The sequence below is a fragment of the Callorhinus ursinus genome, unplaced genomic scaffold, assembly GCF_003265705.2.
Source record: "Callorhinus ursinus isolate GAN/ISIS: 27379988/994484 unplaced genomic scaffold, GSC_fseal_2.0 scaffold17, whole genome shotgun sequence".
Taxonomy (NCBI): Eukaryota; Metazoa; Chordata; class Mammalia; order Carnivora; family Otariidae; genus Callorhinus; species Callorhinus ursinus.
The window spans coordinates 39,124,741-39,139,843 of NW_027397079.1; the positions used below are offsets into that span (position 1 = coordinate 39,124,741).

The 15,103-nt window shown below is 46.5% G+C and overlaps 1 protein-coding gene across 10 annotated transcripts in view; it reads left to right on the top strand.

Annotated features, from left to right (window-relative positions):
• Positions 1-1,540: 1,540 nt before the first annotated feature.
• Positions 1,541-15,103, top strand: part of IKBKB (inhibitor of nuclear factor kappa B kinase subunit beta) — a 56,912-nt gene continuing 43,349 nt past the window's right edge. For 8 of the 10 annotated variants that reach the window (XM_073902560.1, XM_073902562.1, XM_073902568.1 and 5 more), the window contains exons 1-3: positions 1,551-1,710; positions 2,368-2,490; positions 14,292-14,386. In XM_073902560.1, coding sequence (XP_073758661.1) covers positions 2,386-2,490; positions 14,292-14,386 — 200 coding nt within the window. In that variant the 5' untranslated portion in view covers positions 1,551-1,710; positions 2,368-2,385. Of the gene's footprint in view, positions 1,711-2,147; positions 2,174-2,367; positions 2,491-14,291; positions 14,387-15,103 lie in introns of those variants that run through there. The other 2 variants (XM_073902561.1, XM_073902567.1) reach the window with 2 other exon arrangements.

Below are 15,103 nucleotides of genomic sequence, written 5' to 3' on the forward strand. Positions count from 1 at the left end.
CTTCTCACAGTCCTGGGGCAGCAGCTCTTCCTGCCTATGGGTCCTGTCCCCATGCTTTAATAAAACACCTTTTGTACCGAAGATGTCTCAAGAATTCTTTCTTGCCATGGGCTCTGAGCCCCACCATGTCTAACCATGTTCCTAAGAGTTAACTTTGGCCTCAGGCTCCGTGCAGGCAGGAGTGTCCCCTGTGTCACGCATAGTTATTACCATGAACTCCCTACAACCCTGCTGGTTCCTTTCTCCGACTTGTGTACTCTCCTGTCTTCCCTGCTGCTCTTAGGCTGAACCAGATGAAACAACTGATGTTTGTGGCTGGTGTTTCAACTGTTTCTGTTTTATTAAAAAATGGCAGTTTCATGCAATTCAACCTAATGTTGCCCACATTTTAAAGAAGAGAAATGGAAGCCTGGAGTTGTGAAGTAATTGGCCCTAAAATCTCAGAGTAGTCAATAGCAGTATTAGGATTCAAAATCCAGTTTGCCTCCTTCTGAAATTCTTAGTATGATACTTTTAACCAAATATTAAGAGCTTGGAGCTAAGAACCAGCCGCTTGGGTTGGAACATCAGTTCATCCACTTACTGGCCTGTGCCTTTGACATATTTTCCTCTCTGCACATCAGTCTTCTCATCTGCAAAACGGAGATACCAATAATGCAGTTATTGTCCCATGTGTAGGGTTGCCTTGAGGATTTGAATGTCGAATTCTAAGTATAGAGTGTATGTAGACAGTGCCAGGCACTTGGTAAGCATTTTATAAATGCGAGCTATTATCTTAAGGTTTCCTTTAATGCCTTTTTTCCTGCTTGAGTAAATTTACCAACGCACACCACCTTTGTGTGATAGCATAACGCCACAGACCTGAGAAACACCATAGCAAAAGACCTTAATGATGTCAAGTAGGTAGGAGCAGAACGGTGAACTTCAGGGCTGCGAGCTTCTCTCACAATTTCCCTACATCACTGCGGCTGAAACTGCAATTTCTCGTTAACACTACGAGATTTCCCCCCCCTTTTCTTTACTTTTTTTAAGGGGGTAGTGGGGGCTGACGCTCCTAGGGAATACAGCTGTGATTTATCATTCTTGATACCGAGCCAAAAATCCTCCAGATAAAGGGGACGCAGTCTGAGGAGAGGAGGCCCGGGCAACTCTTGTAAACAGTCCCTAAATAAATCCTGGGGGGGGGCGCGGGAAATTCCACCTAGTTAAAAATCTAGGAACCGGTGTCAAGTTCACCCCAGGAGGTCTCTGGGGAGGAAATCCCCATCTCCCCTTGTCCCAGAAACCACATCAGGTTAAAGTCACTGTCTAAAGAGAGTTTGGCGCATTCGGGTTCATTTTAGGGGCACTCTTTTATCTCACGGAGCACAGCCTGTCTAGGGCTGACCGGAGCCGCCTAGAAGCCACACGCAGCCCTCCCAGAGTCACCTGGGCGAGGACGAGGGGGTACCCCGGCGCGGCCGCGGGCGGCGGGTACCGGGCGTGGTTTGGGAGGCCCCCCCCGCGGCTCCTTTAAGGGCCGGCCGCGGCCCACGTGCTCCGTGACGTCAGAGCAGGAAGTGTTTGAGGAAGTCGCGCTGGGCTGGCAGGTTTAAGATTCCCGCATTTTAATGTCTTCGGGGAGGTGCCAGAGCCCCCGGTTTTGCCGCCCCAGCCCCCGCCTCCCCCGCCCCGGGGAGCGGCTCCCTTGCCCCGCGTCCCTGCCAACAGGTGAGTCCCTCGGAAGGCCGCGGGGGGGGGGCCCTGGTGCCACCTGCAGAGCCCGCCTCTCCTCGCACCTCCCTCCTCACTTGAGGCTCCCGAAGGAACTTCTGTCGAGTTTAAAAGTCGGGGTTTCTGGGCGTACAAACCTATCTCTTGCGCGGGTTGGAGTTGGGAGGCCCGGAACAGCCCTGGCCCGGGTGGTTCCAGGTGGCCTCTTGGAAGTGGTGGCTTTAGGAGAGAGAGAGCCATGATTCATTTGGACTGTGTGAAGACACACGTGACCGTGGGGAAACGCAACGTTAGACTCTGTCCCTGCCACCTTGAGCAGAATGCGCGCGAGGCAGGGCGCCCCTTGCTGGAGTCTCGGCTGGGATGCCCTTTCGAGTTCAGGGGGTGTGGAGTAACGTCTCCTTTGAGTGTCTTTCCTTCCTGCCTCCTTCCACAACAGCTGAGGTGGGGGTGGGGGAAGGTGAGAAAAAAGTTTGCTACCAAAACCCAAAAACAAACCAGACAACCTGGTTTATTTACAAAATGAAAACCAGCTGAGGTTTTTCGTCTGTCGCATAGAAGGGCAATGTTATTTCTTACCTTCTCCGTCTATCTCAATGAGTTTCATTTTTTCTTAACCTTAATCTTTTGTCCCCCACTCCAAATTGCTTACAGAGCTAGCACGGCATCAGTATGAGCTGGTCACCTTCTCTGCCAACCCAGACATGTGGGGCCTGGGAGATGAAAGAACGACTTGGGACAGGGGGATTTGGAAACGTCATCCGATGGCACAATCAGGTAGGGCCTCTGTGGAGCTGGGAAGAGCTAAGGGCGAGCAAGGGTCGGAGGAGGGGAAGACAGGTTCCCCTGGAATCACCTCTGCCCCACACTGTGCTGGGTGGGGGAGGGGGCTCACCTTTGGCCAGGGGCTTCTTGGGAGAGAGTGAGAAGGTGGAACTGGGAAGGGGCTTCAGAGCTGCCGAGCTGACTCTAAGTGGTCTCCAAACTTTACTGACTATGTTCCCCAAATAAACAGTACAAATATTTTAAGTTTTTAGCCTCGGTTTTAGTATCTTAAATTAGTATCTGTGCTACCATCACACTATCCTGTACTAATATATTACATGTTACAAAACATACAAAAATAGAAAAATTTAAAGGATGACCATAGTAAAATATATTTGTGTTTAAAAAGTTGCTTTAAAAATATTTTAAATATGTACTAATTATGATACCTTCCCAGTATTGTTTGCAATATTGCACAGCACAGGATATACAGATCCATATGAAAGTGAGAATTATTGTTAAAGGTAGTGGATGAAAATCCATGTTTCAAAGAATTTTTATAATTTGGAATTATTTGGGCTGATTTCTTTTTAGATCTGATTAGATCCTCATTGTTTTTATTCCTTCTGTGTCTGAAATGAGTTTCTCACAAGAGGAGTGTTAGTTCTTCCATATTCCTGTTTGCCTGTGCTGGTGTTACATGTACTGAAGTTCTCTGCAGGAATTTCTTTAGGCACTTGTCCATTTTATGAGAGTCATTTTATTGAAATTGGATAATACAATCCATAATCTACCTAAGCCTGGGCCCCTGTCCACCAGCGCCTGCGGAATCACAAGTGATATGTGCTCTTCTGAAAAATAATGTGAGGAGGGTGTCATAAAGCTAATATCAGAAAAGCTTAATTTCTTTTTAATTCTTTTGGACTCCAGTCTTGGGTAACCCTGGTGCACATACACCCAATTTGGAGACCACTGCTCTAGGGAACCCTCAGTCACCAAATAACTAAAGTTAGCTTTCTGACTCCAAAATCAGACCTGTGAAGTCCTCGAAGGAAGGCACCTGCTTTTTGATCAGGGGCTGCTGAGCGCTTTTATGGGCTGAAGGGATGGCAGATTGTGCCCCGCTTCCTAGGAGCCCGCTGCAGAAGCCCGCGGGAGAGTCATCAAGCCTACTGGCCAGCCACATGAGAGCGTCATTCCAGACAGCCACCCTCCTTTATCAGTTAGTTGGAAGACGTTCTAGGCCCTGCCCTGAGTCCTGTCAGCTCTGAGTAGATGGAATGACCCCTGGAGGAATGCGGGAGCCAGAGCTGGAGGGCGGCAATTCCCACGTTCGACCCGGAAACCAGAATTCCAGCAAACCCTATGGCCAAGTGGGCCATAGAAACACAACTGGCTCAAATGTGTTCTGTTCTGAATGTAACCATGGGCCTAGCATTACAACATAAGAGCCACATCATTCTATGGCCCCACATAAACCTGGTCTGGGCTGCTTCTAGATAGGCCACAGCTTTTAGATTCTTGACTACAGCATCTGTCTCGCAGCAGCTGAACTAGAGTTGTTTGGTTTCCCTCAAAAGGAGTTCTGTCCAGCTGTGCCATGTGTCTGTCATCTCTAGCTCAAAATGACCTCTGTCTGCTCTGTGAGTTTGGAAAGCTATTGTCAGATGGAATTTGTTTCTGGCTTTATAGATGCAGGCCTGAAAAAATTGTGTGTGCGTGTGTATAGATTGGTCTTCTAGAATTACTACTTTCAAGTTCCTCCCCCTGTTCAAAACCCTTAGTTTGTTTTTCATTTTTATTTTATCTTTTAATTGAAGTATAGTTGGCATACATTGTTATATTAGTTTTAGGTGTACAACATAATGATTTGATGATTCTGTACATTATGCATTGCTCACCGTGAGATAGTCACCGTCTGTCCCCATACAGTGTTCTTATAGTATTATTGACTATTATTTCCAATGCTGTACTTTTCATCCCCCCATGACTTATTTATGGTACTGAAAGTTTGTATCTCTTAATTCCTTCATCTGTTTCACCTATCCCCCAACTCTCCTTTGGGAAACCATTAATTCTCTGTATTTATGGGTCTGTTTCTACTTTTTTTCTTATTCTTTTATTTATTTTGCTTAGATTCCACATGAAGTGAAATCATGTGACATTTTTTCCTCTAACTTATTTCACTTAGCATAATACCCTTTATGTGCATCCATGTTGACACAGATGGCGAGATTTCATTCTTTCTTATGGCTGAGTAATACTCCATTGCATATATATATATCCCACATCTTCTTTATCCATTCATCTGTTGATGGACACTTAGGTCGCTTCTCTCTCTTGGTTGTTATAAATAATGCAAATTATTTCCAGCAAACCCTATGGCCAAGTGGGCCATAGAAACACAACTGGCTCAAATGTGGTCTGCTCTGAATGTAACCATAAACATAGGGGTGCAGATATTAGTGTTGTCAAATTAGTGGTTTTGTTTTCTGTGATTAAATATGCAGCAGTGGAATTACTGGATCATATGATAGTTCTGTGTTTAAGTTTTTGAGGAACCTCCATCCTGTTTTCCACAGTGGCTGCAGCAGTTTGCATTCCTACTAACAGTGCACAAGGCTTCCCCTTTCTTCACATCCTCGCCAACACCTTTTATTTCTTGTCTTTTTGATTCTAGCCATTCTGACAAGTATAAGGTGATATCTCATTGTGGTTTTGATTTGCATTTCCCTGATGATAAGTGATGTTGAGCATCTTTTCATGTGTCCATTTTCCATTTGTATGTCTTTGGAAAAATGTCTGTTCAGGTCGCCTGCCCTTTTTTTAACTGGATTATTGGGGCTTTTTTTGGTGTTGAGTTGTTAAGTTGTTATATTTTGCATACTAACCCCTTATTGGATATATCATTTGCAAATATCTTCTCCCTAGGTTGCCTTTTCATTTTGTTGATCACTGTTCTTTCTTCTTTTCTTTTCTTTTTTTATCTTTATTTTTTAAAAGCCAAACTCCTTATTCTGCTGTTTGAGGCCTCTTCACGGTCTGGCCTTACCCTATCTTTCTAGCATTACCTCCGCTTGTTGGCTCTCAACAAGTTGGTTGGCTGAGCCTTCTCTGGGACAAGCCTCTCTCTCCTGGACAGCTTTACGTAATTCTGCCCATTCCTCCAAGATCGGCTCTAGACCACCTCCTCAATAAACCTGCCATGGACTCCTTCATTCAATGGAAATTAGTTCTTCCATTGAATTCCCTCAGCTCCACTCATTTGGCATGCTTCATATACTGCCCTTTTGTCTGTGTATAAGAATGTGTCTTGTCAAGGCTCTAAGTTCCTGGTCAGCTAGGGCCCTGTCTGGCTTTGGCTTTCTTTCAGTTCCCCCATAGCAATTGTCTTTATGTTATACACACGTTATGTGCATAGTCATTCACTTTCTCTAAAGATCTTTTTTTTTAAGATTTTATTTATTTATTCATGGGGGGGGGGCAGAGGGAGAAGCAGGTTCCCAAGGAGCAGAGAGCCCGATGCGGGACTCGATCCCAGGACTCTGGGATCATGACCTGAGCCCAAGGCAGACGCTTAACCATCTGAGCCACCCAGGCGCCCCTCTAAAGATCTTTTTGGAAAGGGGAAAGAGCCATTAATCTGTCATTACAAATGTAAGCTCCCAACTATCATAAATGTGACATGGAGAGGGGCCCACGGCAGTGATACCTTATACCAGGAGGTGGGATTAGTCAGGAGGTCGGGAGTGGGGGGTGGAGGGGGGGTTGCTTCAAGGAAGTGGCACTTAAGCAGAGACCTGAGTTATTGGTAGAAGTTAGCCGGGCTTAGCCGGGCTTAGCCGGGCTAAGAAAGTGGGAGGAGAGTTCCAGGAAGAGGGAGCAGCCTATTCAGAACCCCTGTGGTGGGGCAGGTCTTGGCAAGCAGGTGGGACAGAAAAGCCAGCAGGACCAGAAGGGAGGAAGGGGGGAGCCAGTTGCAAGGGAGGCTGGAATGTAGAAAGTGACAGTGAGACCCTGCCAAGAGCTTTCATTTTTATCTGAAGAGCAACAGGAAGCTGTTGGAAGGGGGTCTGCTCTGACTGCAGGAAGAGTTTGGAAGGGGCCCAGGCAGTGATGTGCTGGGAAATTGGCTCCCCAAAATAACATCCTGAGTAGTAGTGTTTACCAGTTTCCATGGGGTAACTACTCCCACTATGGCTTGTTTCAAGCCACTGACAGTTTAATTAGCCGGTCTCACTGAATTCCCAAATGTTTAACAATCCGCTCTCAGAAGAGCTGGTACCAGGACACCACTGGCACTGCCCTGTCATGTGGGGAGACGAGTCATGAAGCTTTTGGAGATTGGACAGGTGAGAGATTGGACGCGGCTGAAGGTGGCTGGAGATGGAGAGAAGTGGGCAGATCTACGAGCTATTTTAGGACTTAGTGGGGGAATAGAAGGTGAGGCCTGAGAGAGCAGGAGGAGTCAACTTTCACACATACTTAGTGAAACCTTGCTGATGAGCCTGGCTCAGTCCGGGAAGCTCTCCGTCACCCTCCTGGGTTGTTCCTCGGGTGGGGAAATCCTTAGGTCTGCTGTGGGTGCTTAGGAGGTTCTTTAGTTGATGTCCAAGATCAGAACAGGAGTAGTGTATTCTTTGGTGGATGCGCCAGTGTTCACAGCCTCTTGAAGAAAGCTGGTGGGATAGGTGATTTTGACAACTTAACTCCAGTCATACAATGATTATACATATATCTGTATACACATATAACGATTGTACTTTGCAACCATGTACGTTTCCTAATATTCCATATACTTTATCTTGTCTACAAAAGAGAGACTTTTTAGTTTATCACAAGAGCAATTGCATAAAAGAATCTAAGCCTTGGTATCCTCAGTCACATTTGTGATGCCCAGTAATCAGACCTATCATTTATCGAGAACCTACCATGTGCCATCAGTGGGCTAGGCATTTTACATGTTTTATCTCCAGCCTGCATAACCCTAAAAGGAAGAACTGTTACCTTTTTTTTTTTTTTAAGTTTATTTAAGTAATCTCTACCCTCAAAGTGGGGCTTGAGCTCACGATCCCGAGGTCAACAGTCACACCTCCAAGTAAGCCAGCCTATTGTCTTTATTTCTGTTTATTGCTGAGGCAATTGGAGCACAGAGAGGTTAGGTCACTTACCTAAAGAGGCTAAGCTAGTAAGTGAAGGAACTGGAATCTGAACCTACATTGATTCAAATCCCAACTTCCTGCTTTCTCTACTGTGGCTTGTGGCTTTTCCATGGTGGGTGATCCAAGATTATGGACACCCCTAGAACATTCTCAGGTCTCTTCAATCAGTCTAAACCATTTTGAAGCACTAAGGGAAAAACTCTCCTTTGGAGGACAACATGCATAAATCTTTCTAAAACAAATATTTCTTAGCAAGGGCAGTGTACCAAATGCCCCTACCCCGGTTTCCCTGAGTTTATGGAATCTGTTACCAAGCATGGGCCTTGGCAGTCCTTGCTGTGTCTGTACTCCCATAAATCCTTAGCCCGAGGGTCAGCACAAACCGTTTATCAGTAGATAGGCTGATGTTTTCAATAAGACCTTTGTTAAATACAGAGGAAGAAGAAAAAGATGACCTGAGTGACCTCAGCCTGCAGCACCTTTTGGGAATAAGGGGGGAAAACCACATGACTCCCAGTCACCCATACCTGGGTTCCAGTCCTGGCTCTGTTACTTGCCAGCTTCATGGCTTTGGGCCCAAACTTCCCCCATGGATTTTGAGGATGCTAAAGATATTGATCTCCTTGGCTCTCAGCATGTTTGGGCATGAAATAGGGCCGCTGCTTTCTGAAAGGATCTGGAAATGACCCAGGGTGCCTTGCAAATATATTCTCTGTGCACTTTTGCTGTGAAAGAGGCTGGGAATTGCTGTCTGGTTTCTCAGGGATGCCTGTTAGGATGACACAAAGTAATGAATGTACTGGCTATCATAAAGCTATAAAAAGTAAGGTGTTACTAATTATCTCTCCAAAGTAGTACCGACTTTGACTTGTTTCCTCACTGGACAAGATTAAGCTCACTTCAGCTTATGTGTGTGTTTTGGAAGTCTTAAAGACTTCATTCAATTCACTAAGAATTTATTGAGCACCGACCCAAGCTCCATTAGGGGGGAAAAAAAGAAACAACCTTGTCCTCAGTGTCTTTATGCTCCAATTGAGGAGGTAAAATGAATGCTTAGCAGTATATTAAATAGGTCTAAATATGGGCGCCGAATTGTGTAGAACTATGAATGGCTGTGTCCTGTACCAGCTGTGTTTGATGCGTTATCCATATTCTCTCGTGAATGCTCAGGGGAGAGGGAAGGCTCCTTGAGGAAAGGGAACTTGAGCAGAATCTTGGAAGGAGACAGACTGTAGAGAGTCTGAAGAGAAGACAAATCAAATGGGTAGAGTAACATCTACACAAGGCCAGAGAAAGGAAATGATGCTACTGTAATTTGCTAAAGGCTCACTCTGTGTCAGACACTCCATCTCGTTTTGCCTGAGGGGTAGAGTCATCTCCCTCTTATGGATAAAGACCCAGAAGCTAAACTAGTGGGCTCAGTGTCCCACATATACCAGGTGAAGGATGAAGGAGGTACACCCTGACTTATTTCACCCCATAAGCCCCTGTGGGTGAGTTTGGAGGCCTCTGTGTCTGTTGGCTGTTTACACCAAAGGGAATGGGTTGAACTCAGAGCCTTCTCAGCCTAGACTGGTCAACGTGGCTGAGTCAGTGGTGAAAGCTGTAGCCAGACCCTGTACCTTTTGACTCTCAGACCTGAATTCTGTCCTTAGGCTCTCTCTAGGCCTAGCTTAGCACTTCTTCTCTGAAGTGTTCATCTTGGAGGGCAGGGCCTGAGAAGGAATGAGCTGGTTATTACTAATTACCCCCTTTTACCACAGTGGCCTGTTGGATGGTTGCCACGGTAACAGGAAACAGGTTTCTGAGCCAGAGGTTTGAATGTACCTCTTGGCTTCCAGTGAATTTCCCCTCCTCATGTGAAGAAGGCTAACTCTGGGAAGCTGGGTCAGCTCCTGAGTAGACTGACCTTCAGCTCACTTGTGCTGTCACACCTTTTGGTAGCTCTCAGCCATCTGAGGAGGTGCCCCCCCCCGCCACTTTATACCATACCCCAGTTCCACACAAGTTTTGTTTTCATGTACAAAAGAATCGCAGACTTGAGGGACCTTCATGATAAACTGCATTCAGTATGGGTAACACTGTTGGTACCTGTCTCCATTTTCTCAAAATACAAACCAGTTTTAAATTTTGTCCCACATGAGGCATCCCTTACCAGAAGTTGGAGGCTGAGATGGTTTGCGCCAAGTGTGGGTTTCCACAGAACTGAGCTAAGACTCTAGGAAGTTCTAACCAAATAAAGAAAGTCATCCGCTGCTCTTGGAGTTTCATTGCTAGTGAAGAACAAACTCCCCAGGGTTTCAAAGCTGGTATTTTTAGTCTGTTTCTGAACTGTTTAATTGAATTTTGCTTTCTAGAGCAGGTATGTTTTTAGTAACAAAAAGTCATTCTGTATGGGTTTCTGTTTCAAATGAAGTATTATTCATGGAAAACTGTAATGTTTTAGAATAGCCTCAAGGGTCACTGTGTAAGAAAAGTTTAAGTGTGTCTGTATCTGTATGAGACATTCCCAAGCCTAGGGAGTTAGGATTTCCCCTGAAACCGTAGGACTAAGCTGAGTTGTCCACAAACAGAAAGTGAGTTTTGATGTCTGTGCCCAGTTAGTCCACAATGTGTTTAGTATTCATATTGCGAAGTTCACTTTTTAGTTTGAATTAGGATACTGAGGCCAGTATCAAATCTTCAATCTTTAATATCAGTCTTCAATATCAAAATCTATTTCTGGACTCTGGGTTGGGCCGGGTAACAGCTGTGTGTTAGATCCAGTGAGTGTTGAACAGAAGATTGCAATTATCTACAGTTATCCAATGTATAGATTACCTAAAATATTTTCTAAATCACTTAATCTACCTTTGGGGTTTGATTTATTTGTCATTTTTATGAAGGAAGCATACTGTCTGCGGTAGGCAGAATAATGGCCCCTCCCAAAGATGTCTGCATCCTAACCCCTGAACCTGTGAATATCTTAAAAAAAAAAAGTGGAAGAGGGAGGCGGGAGAGTCAGTGTCCAAGTGATACAATGTGACAGGAGTCAACTGGTCCCTGCTGGCTTTGGGGATGGAGGGAGGGACCCTGAGCCAACGAATACAGGCAGCTTCTAGAAGCTGGAAAGGTCAAGGAAATTTATTCTCCCCCAGAGCTTCCAGAAAAGAACACGGCCCTGCTGACATCTTGATTTTTGCCCAGTGAGATCTGTACCAGATTTCTGACTCGAGAACTGTAAGGAAATAAATTTATGTTTTAAGCCACTAAGTTGGTGGCAATTTGTTAATAGCGGCAGTAAAAAACAAACAAAACACAAAAAACTAACTGTTCTGTGTATGGAAGTTAAAATAGGTGCAGATCTTTAAATATCTTGATTTAAGCTCTGAGTCATTCTGAGATGACAGACCGTGAGTTGCAGTATCTTGTTCTAAACCGTTACTTTTATCAGACTGTCCATTAAAAGATTACCTGCTGAATGGACTCCCTTGGCACTGTTACCTCGTTTTGCACTTGGCCCATCAGTTGTAGAACCGTACATTCCAGTCTCAGTTTCCATGGAGATCCCACCTGACTGGAAACAAGCATCTCTAATGGCACGTCAGAGCTGCCATTGATGAAGTTACCATAGAACTGGGCTAAAATGTTTCAGTCTGAACATTCAGGGGAAGTGAAACCTGAAAGCAAATTTAAATCCGTTTGAGGACAGACAGGAATCGGGAAGTTCACGATGTAGAGGGTGTAACGTTTTGTGAGATCTAACAGTCTGTACATCAATTGAAGAAACAGTATTTTCACACATTCCCTAACTCATGAAAAGTATTAGATGGATTTCTACCTGAGTTCACTTGTACAGCTGCACTGGTTGGTTCAATAGCAACAGGATTTATGATTTTTGAAAGAGATCAGCTCTTCTTCAGAGAGTGCCTAGGGATCTGGGCCAAAGATCGGGGTTCTAATAGCAATGTGTGAATGGTCTGGTAGGACCTGATTATCAATGCCTGCTTCCACGGGCTGCACCCTCAGGAGTGTGTGTCCTTACAAAAATAGGCATGTGGCTACCGCATGGGTGGGCCTTGGAAACATCATGCTAAGTGAAAGAAGCCATCACAGAAGACCACTTAGCATGTGATTCCATTTGTGAAATGTTCAGAACAGGTGAATCTGTGAGGATAGGTGATTGCCCTTGCTCAAGGGGCTGGGGGAAGGGTGCCTGCTAATGGATGTGGGGTTTCCTTGGGGGGTGATGAACATGTTTTAAAATTGATGTGTGGTTTTGGTTGTACTATGCTGACCGTACCCCACACCGTTAACACGGCACACTTTAAAATGGATGAATTGTGTGGTATGTGAATTATATTTCAGTAGAGCTGTTAAAAAAAATAGGCATGTGAGGGAACTGCTTGACACACAGCTTAACCACAGCAATATTGGGATCTGGTAGAAGCAACTTCTGAGAATATCATAGAGGTGTTGTCTCTTTTCTGGCACTGGCACTGTATGAGGCACAAGAGGCTTCTTTCTGAAGCTCATCTTTCTCGAAGGTCAGTTTTAGGGATTGGTCTAACAATCAGTGACTCAGTGGTTTTCTTAGACTACTTCTGCTCATGTTTGGAGACTTCCATTTTTCTTTTCCTTACTGGGTGGGTCTGTGTTCCTGCGGGGATCACGGCCAGTTTGGTAGCTGCGTGCCCATGTTGCAGTTCCTGCTGCAAGACAGCGCGTGCGCATGGGGAGGTCCTGCCACACTTCTCCAGGTGCCTGTTTCAAGATTTTATTGATTTATTTGAGAGAGAGAGGGGGAGAAATATGTGTGAGCAGGGGGAGGGGCTGAGGGAAAGGGAGAGGGAGGGAAAGAATCTTGAGCAGACTCCCCGCTGAGCCCAGAGCCCTGAGATCATAACCTGAGATGCCACCCAGAGTCTGTCAACCGACTGAGTCACCCAGGTGCCCCTCAACGTGTCTTGTTCAAGTCCCATCCAGCACCGTATGAATTGCTACACTTACAAGAATGGGGATTCTTTTCAGGGTGCGTTTCCTAAAATGACAAAACTCAGAAAATGGTCTGTCAGGGCCTCTAGAATATCCTTCTTCAGTTGGGCAAGTAGTAGAATCTTGGTATCGTTCTGCCATCTTTTCTTGCTGGAGGTTTTGCTGAAACCATCCTGCAGGCGTGGCTCTTCCCTAGTACATAGGGCTGTTGGGGAGGTCGTTCGTTGCTGCACGGACACAGAATATACAGGTTGCTGGTATAAGTCAGCTTGCTCACTGGTGGTGGGCCCAGCTTTCAGGCCTCTGCCACTAGAGGCATGGCCAGGGACACCCACTGTCCCTCAGCCATCCTGGAGGCCCCGTGGGCCTGAGGAGGTGGCAGCAGTTGCTTCCTGTGGTGGGCAGAGCACCTGAGGCCAGAGTCACTGTCCCTGCTGCCTCCAGCACTGTAGCCGTAGGGCTCACTCCTTTTAGTCTGTCCCCTGGGGCTCCTTGGTGCTGCCTAGAGTACCAAGGAAAAGGGATGAGTTAATCCTCAGGACACAGGCAGGCAGTTAATTATTCACAAACGTTTTATTGATTGCCTTCCCTTCCATTCACAAAATCTCTCGGCGGAGGGCATTGTGCTGGTTACTAGAGAAGAGGTTAAAGTGCGTGAAGATGGATAAGCCTGTAATCTAACCAAGAAAAGAAAATAAAGCTATGACTCTACAGGAAAGAAGTCTTTGGTAGGTGTGTGTGATGAAGTGGCCTGTTTGGAGAGCAGAGTAAGACCCCCTTGAGGTGGGTTCCTGCAGCGCCTGCGCACCTACGCGAGCAAGAGCATAGACCAGAGAAGCCCGGGACTGGACAGCTGGTCTGATACAGCTGCAGTGTCAGATGCGTGGGCTGGGGGAGGGGATGGGGGGCTTCTTGGGAGAGTGGCTGGAAAGGCAGGGTGGGGCCAAGCTGCAGAGGATTTTGGACGCCAGGAGTACTTGTGTGACATGGGTCTGCTCTGTCCCCAGCAGTGTTATTGGACGCCTGCTGAAAGCTGGACACTGCTAGGTACTAAGCTTCAGGATAGCTCTGGAAAGTGGGTGTAGGCGTTCTCATTTTACAGATGAAGAAACTGAGTCAGACCAGGTGCTCTGCCCCAGGTCACAGAGCTAGGAAATGCTAAACTGAATCATCCTCTGTGTTCCAGCTGCTCTGCTAGGTTTGCCCTCTCTCTGGAGAGACGAAACTTGCATGAAGTATGAAGGCAGTGTGGCATTAACTGTTAGGTTGAGTCACAGGCAGGTGCCATTGGCATGGGTCAAAATGGTCAATACCAGCAATGTCCTGTGGTTCTATCTAGCAGTTGGGGCTCAGAGAAGTGAGAAAGCTCTTCGGCAGGAATGGTGAGCAGAGGTTTCATGGAAGAGGGGGGACCTGAACAAGGCCTTGGTGTTGACTCTGGGTGGCTAGAAGTGAGAAAGTCAGGCAAGAGGTGGAGGTGTGGAGGCCAGCCTGAGAGGCTGGCAAGTGACTTGGGGACATCTATCAGAGGACACGTATGTGGGCCTTGGGATCCCAGAGGTCCTGCGGGCCGTGCTCCGGGCCCCAAGGAGACAATTCATGTTTGACCCATGGCGCTCTTGGTGGGTCTGGTCGGGAGTTCTGCTCCTCCTGTCCCTGTGCGTGCTCTCTCTTCAGGAAACAGGTGAGCAGATTGCCATCAAGCAGTGCCGGCAGGAGCTCAGCCCCCGGAATCGAGAGCGGTGGTGCCTGGAGATCCAGATCATGAGAAGGTGAGGGCCCCCGCGCACCAAGCCAAGACAGGGCTGTCATTGCAGGGGGGACGCGGGGCTTTGAGGCATTGCAATGAAATCTGGAGGGAGCCCTCTGAGCTTTGGGATCGGGAACAACGGCCCCACCTGCTGCATCTGGAAAAGAGAGTCATAAATCTCAGTCCCTCAGTCAGGATAACAGATGACTTCTAGAGGAGTGGCCCTCAGTGTCCAACTCTGGGCTTTTGGTCAGCTTTACTTCTTATATTGAATAATTTAAGATAGCCATCACAGTGACTTGTCCTTTGTCACAGCAGAGATCCTTTTTTTTCCCTCCTATATTTCCGATTCTGAGATGGTATGTGACTCTCCACTGCCATAAACCGATCGCAGATACTTATTCCTCCATTGTGGAGACAGGGACTGTCAGGCCGTGCATGGGTGCTGTCCTCCCACGTGGTGAGGGGTTTAAGTAAGCATTTAGGTAAACTAGCAACCTAGTTGTTTTGCAAGACCTCAAACAGGTGCTCCCTCCATGAACCTCTTAAAACACACACCCACCCACCCACACACCCTAATCCCGGCTTGAATGGCCCGAGATTGGAAGTCCCTCTACTTTCTATGCTTTTGGCAAGACCTGTAACAGGTGCTCCCTCCGTGAACCTCTTAACACACACACACACACACACACACACACACACACACACACACACACACACACACACACACACACACAGA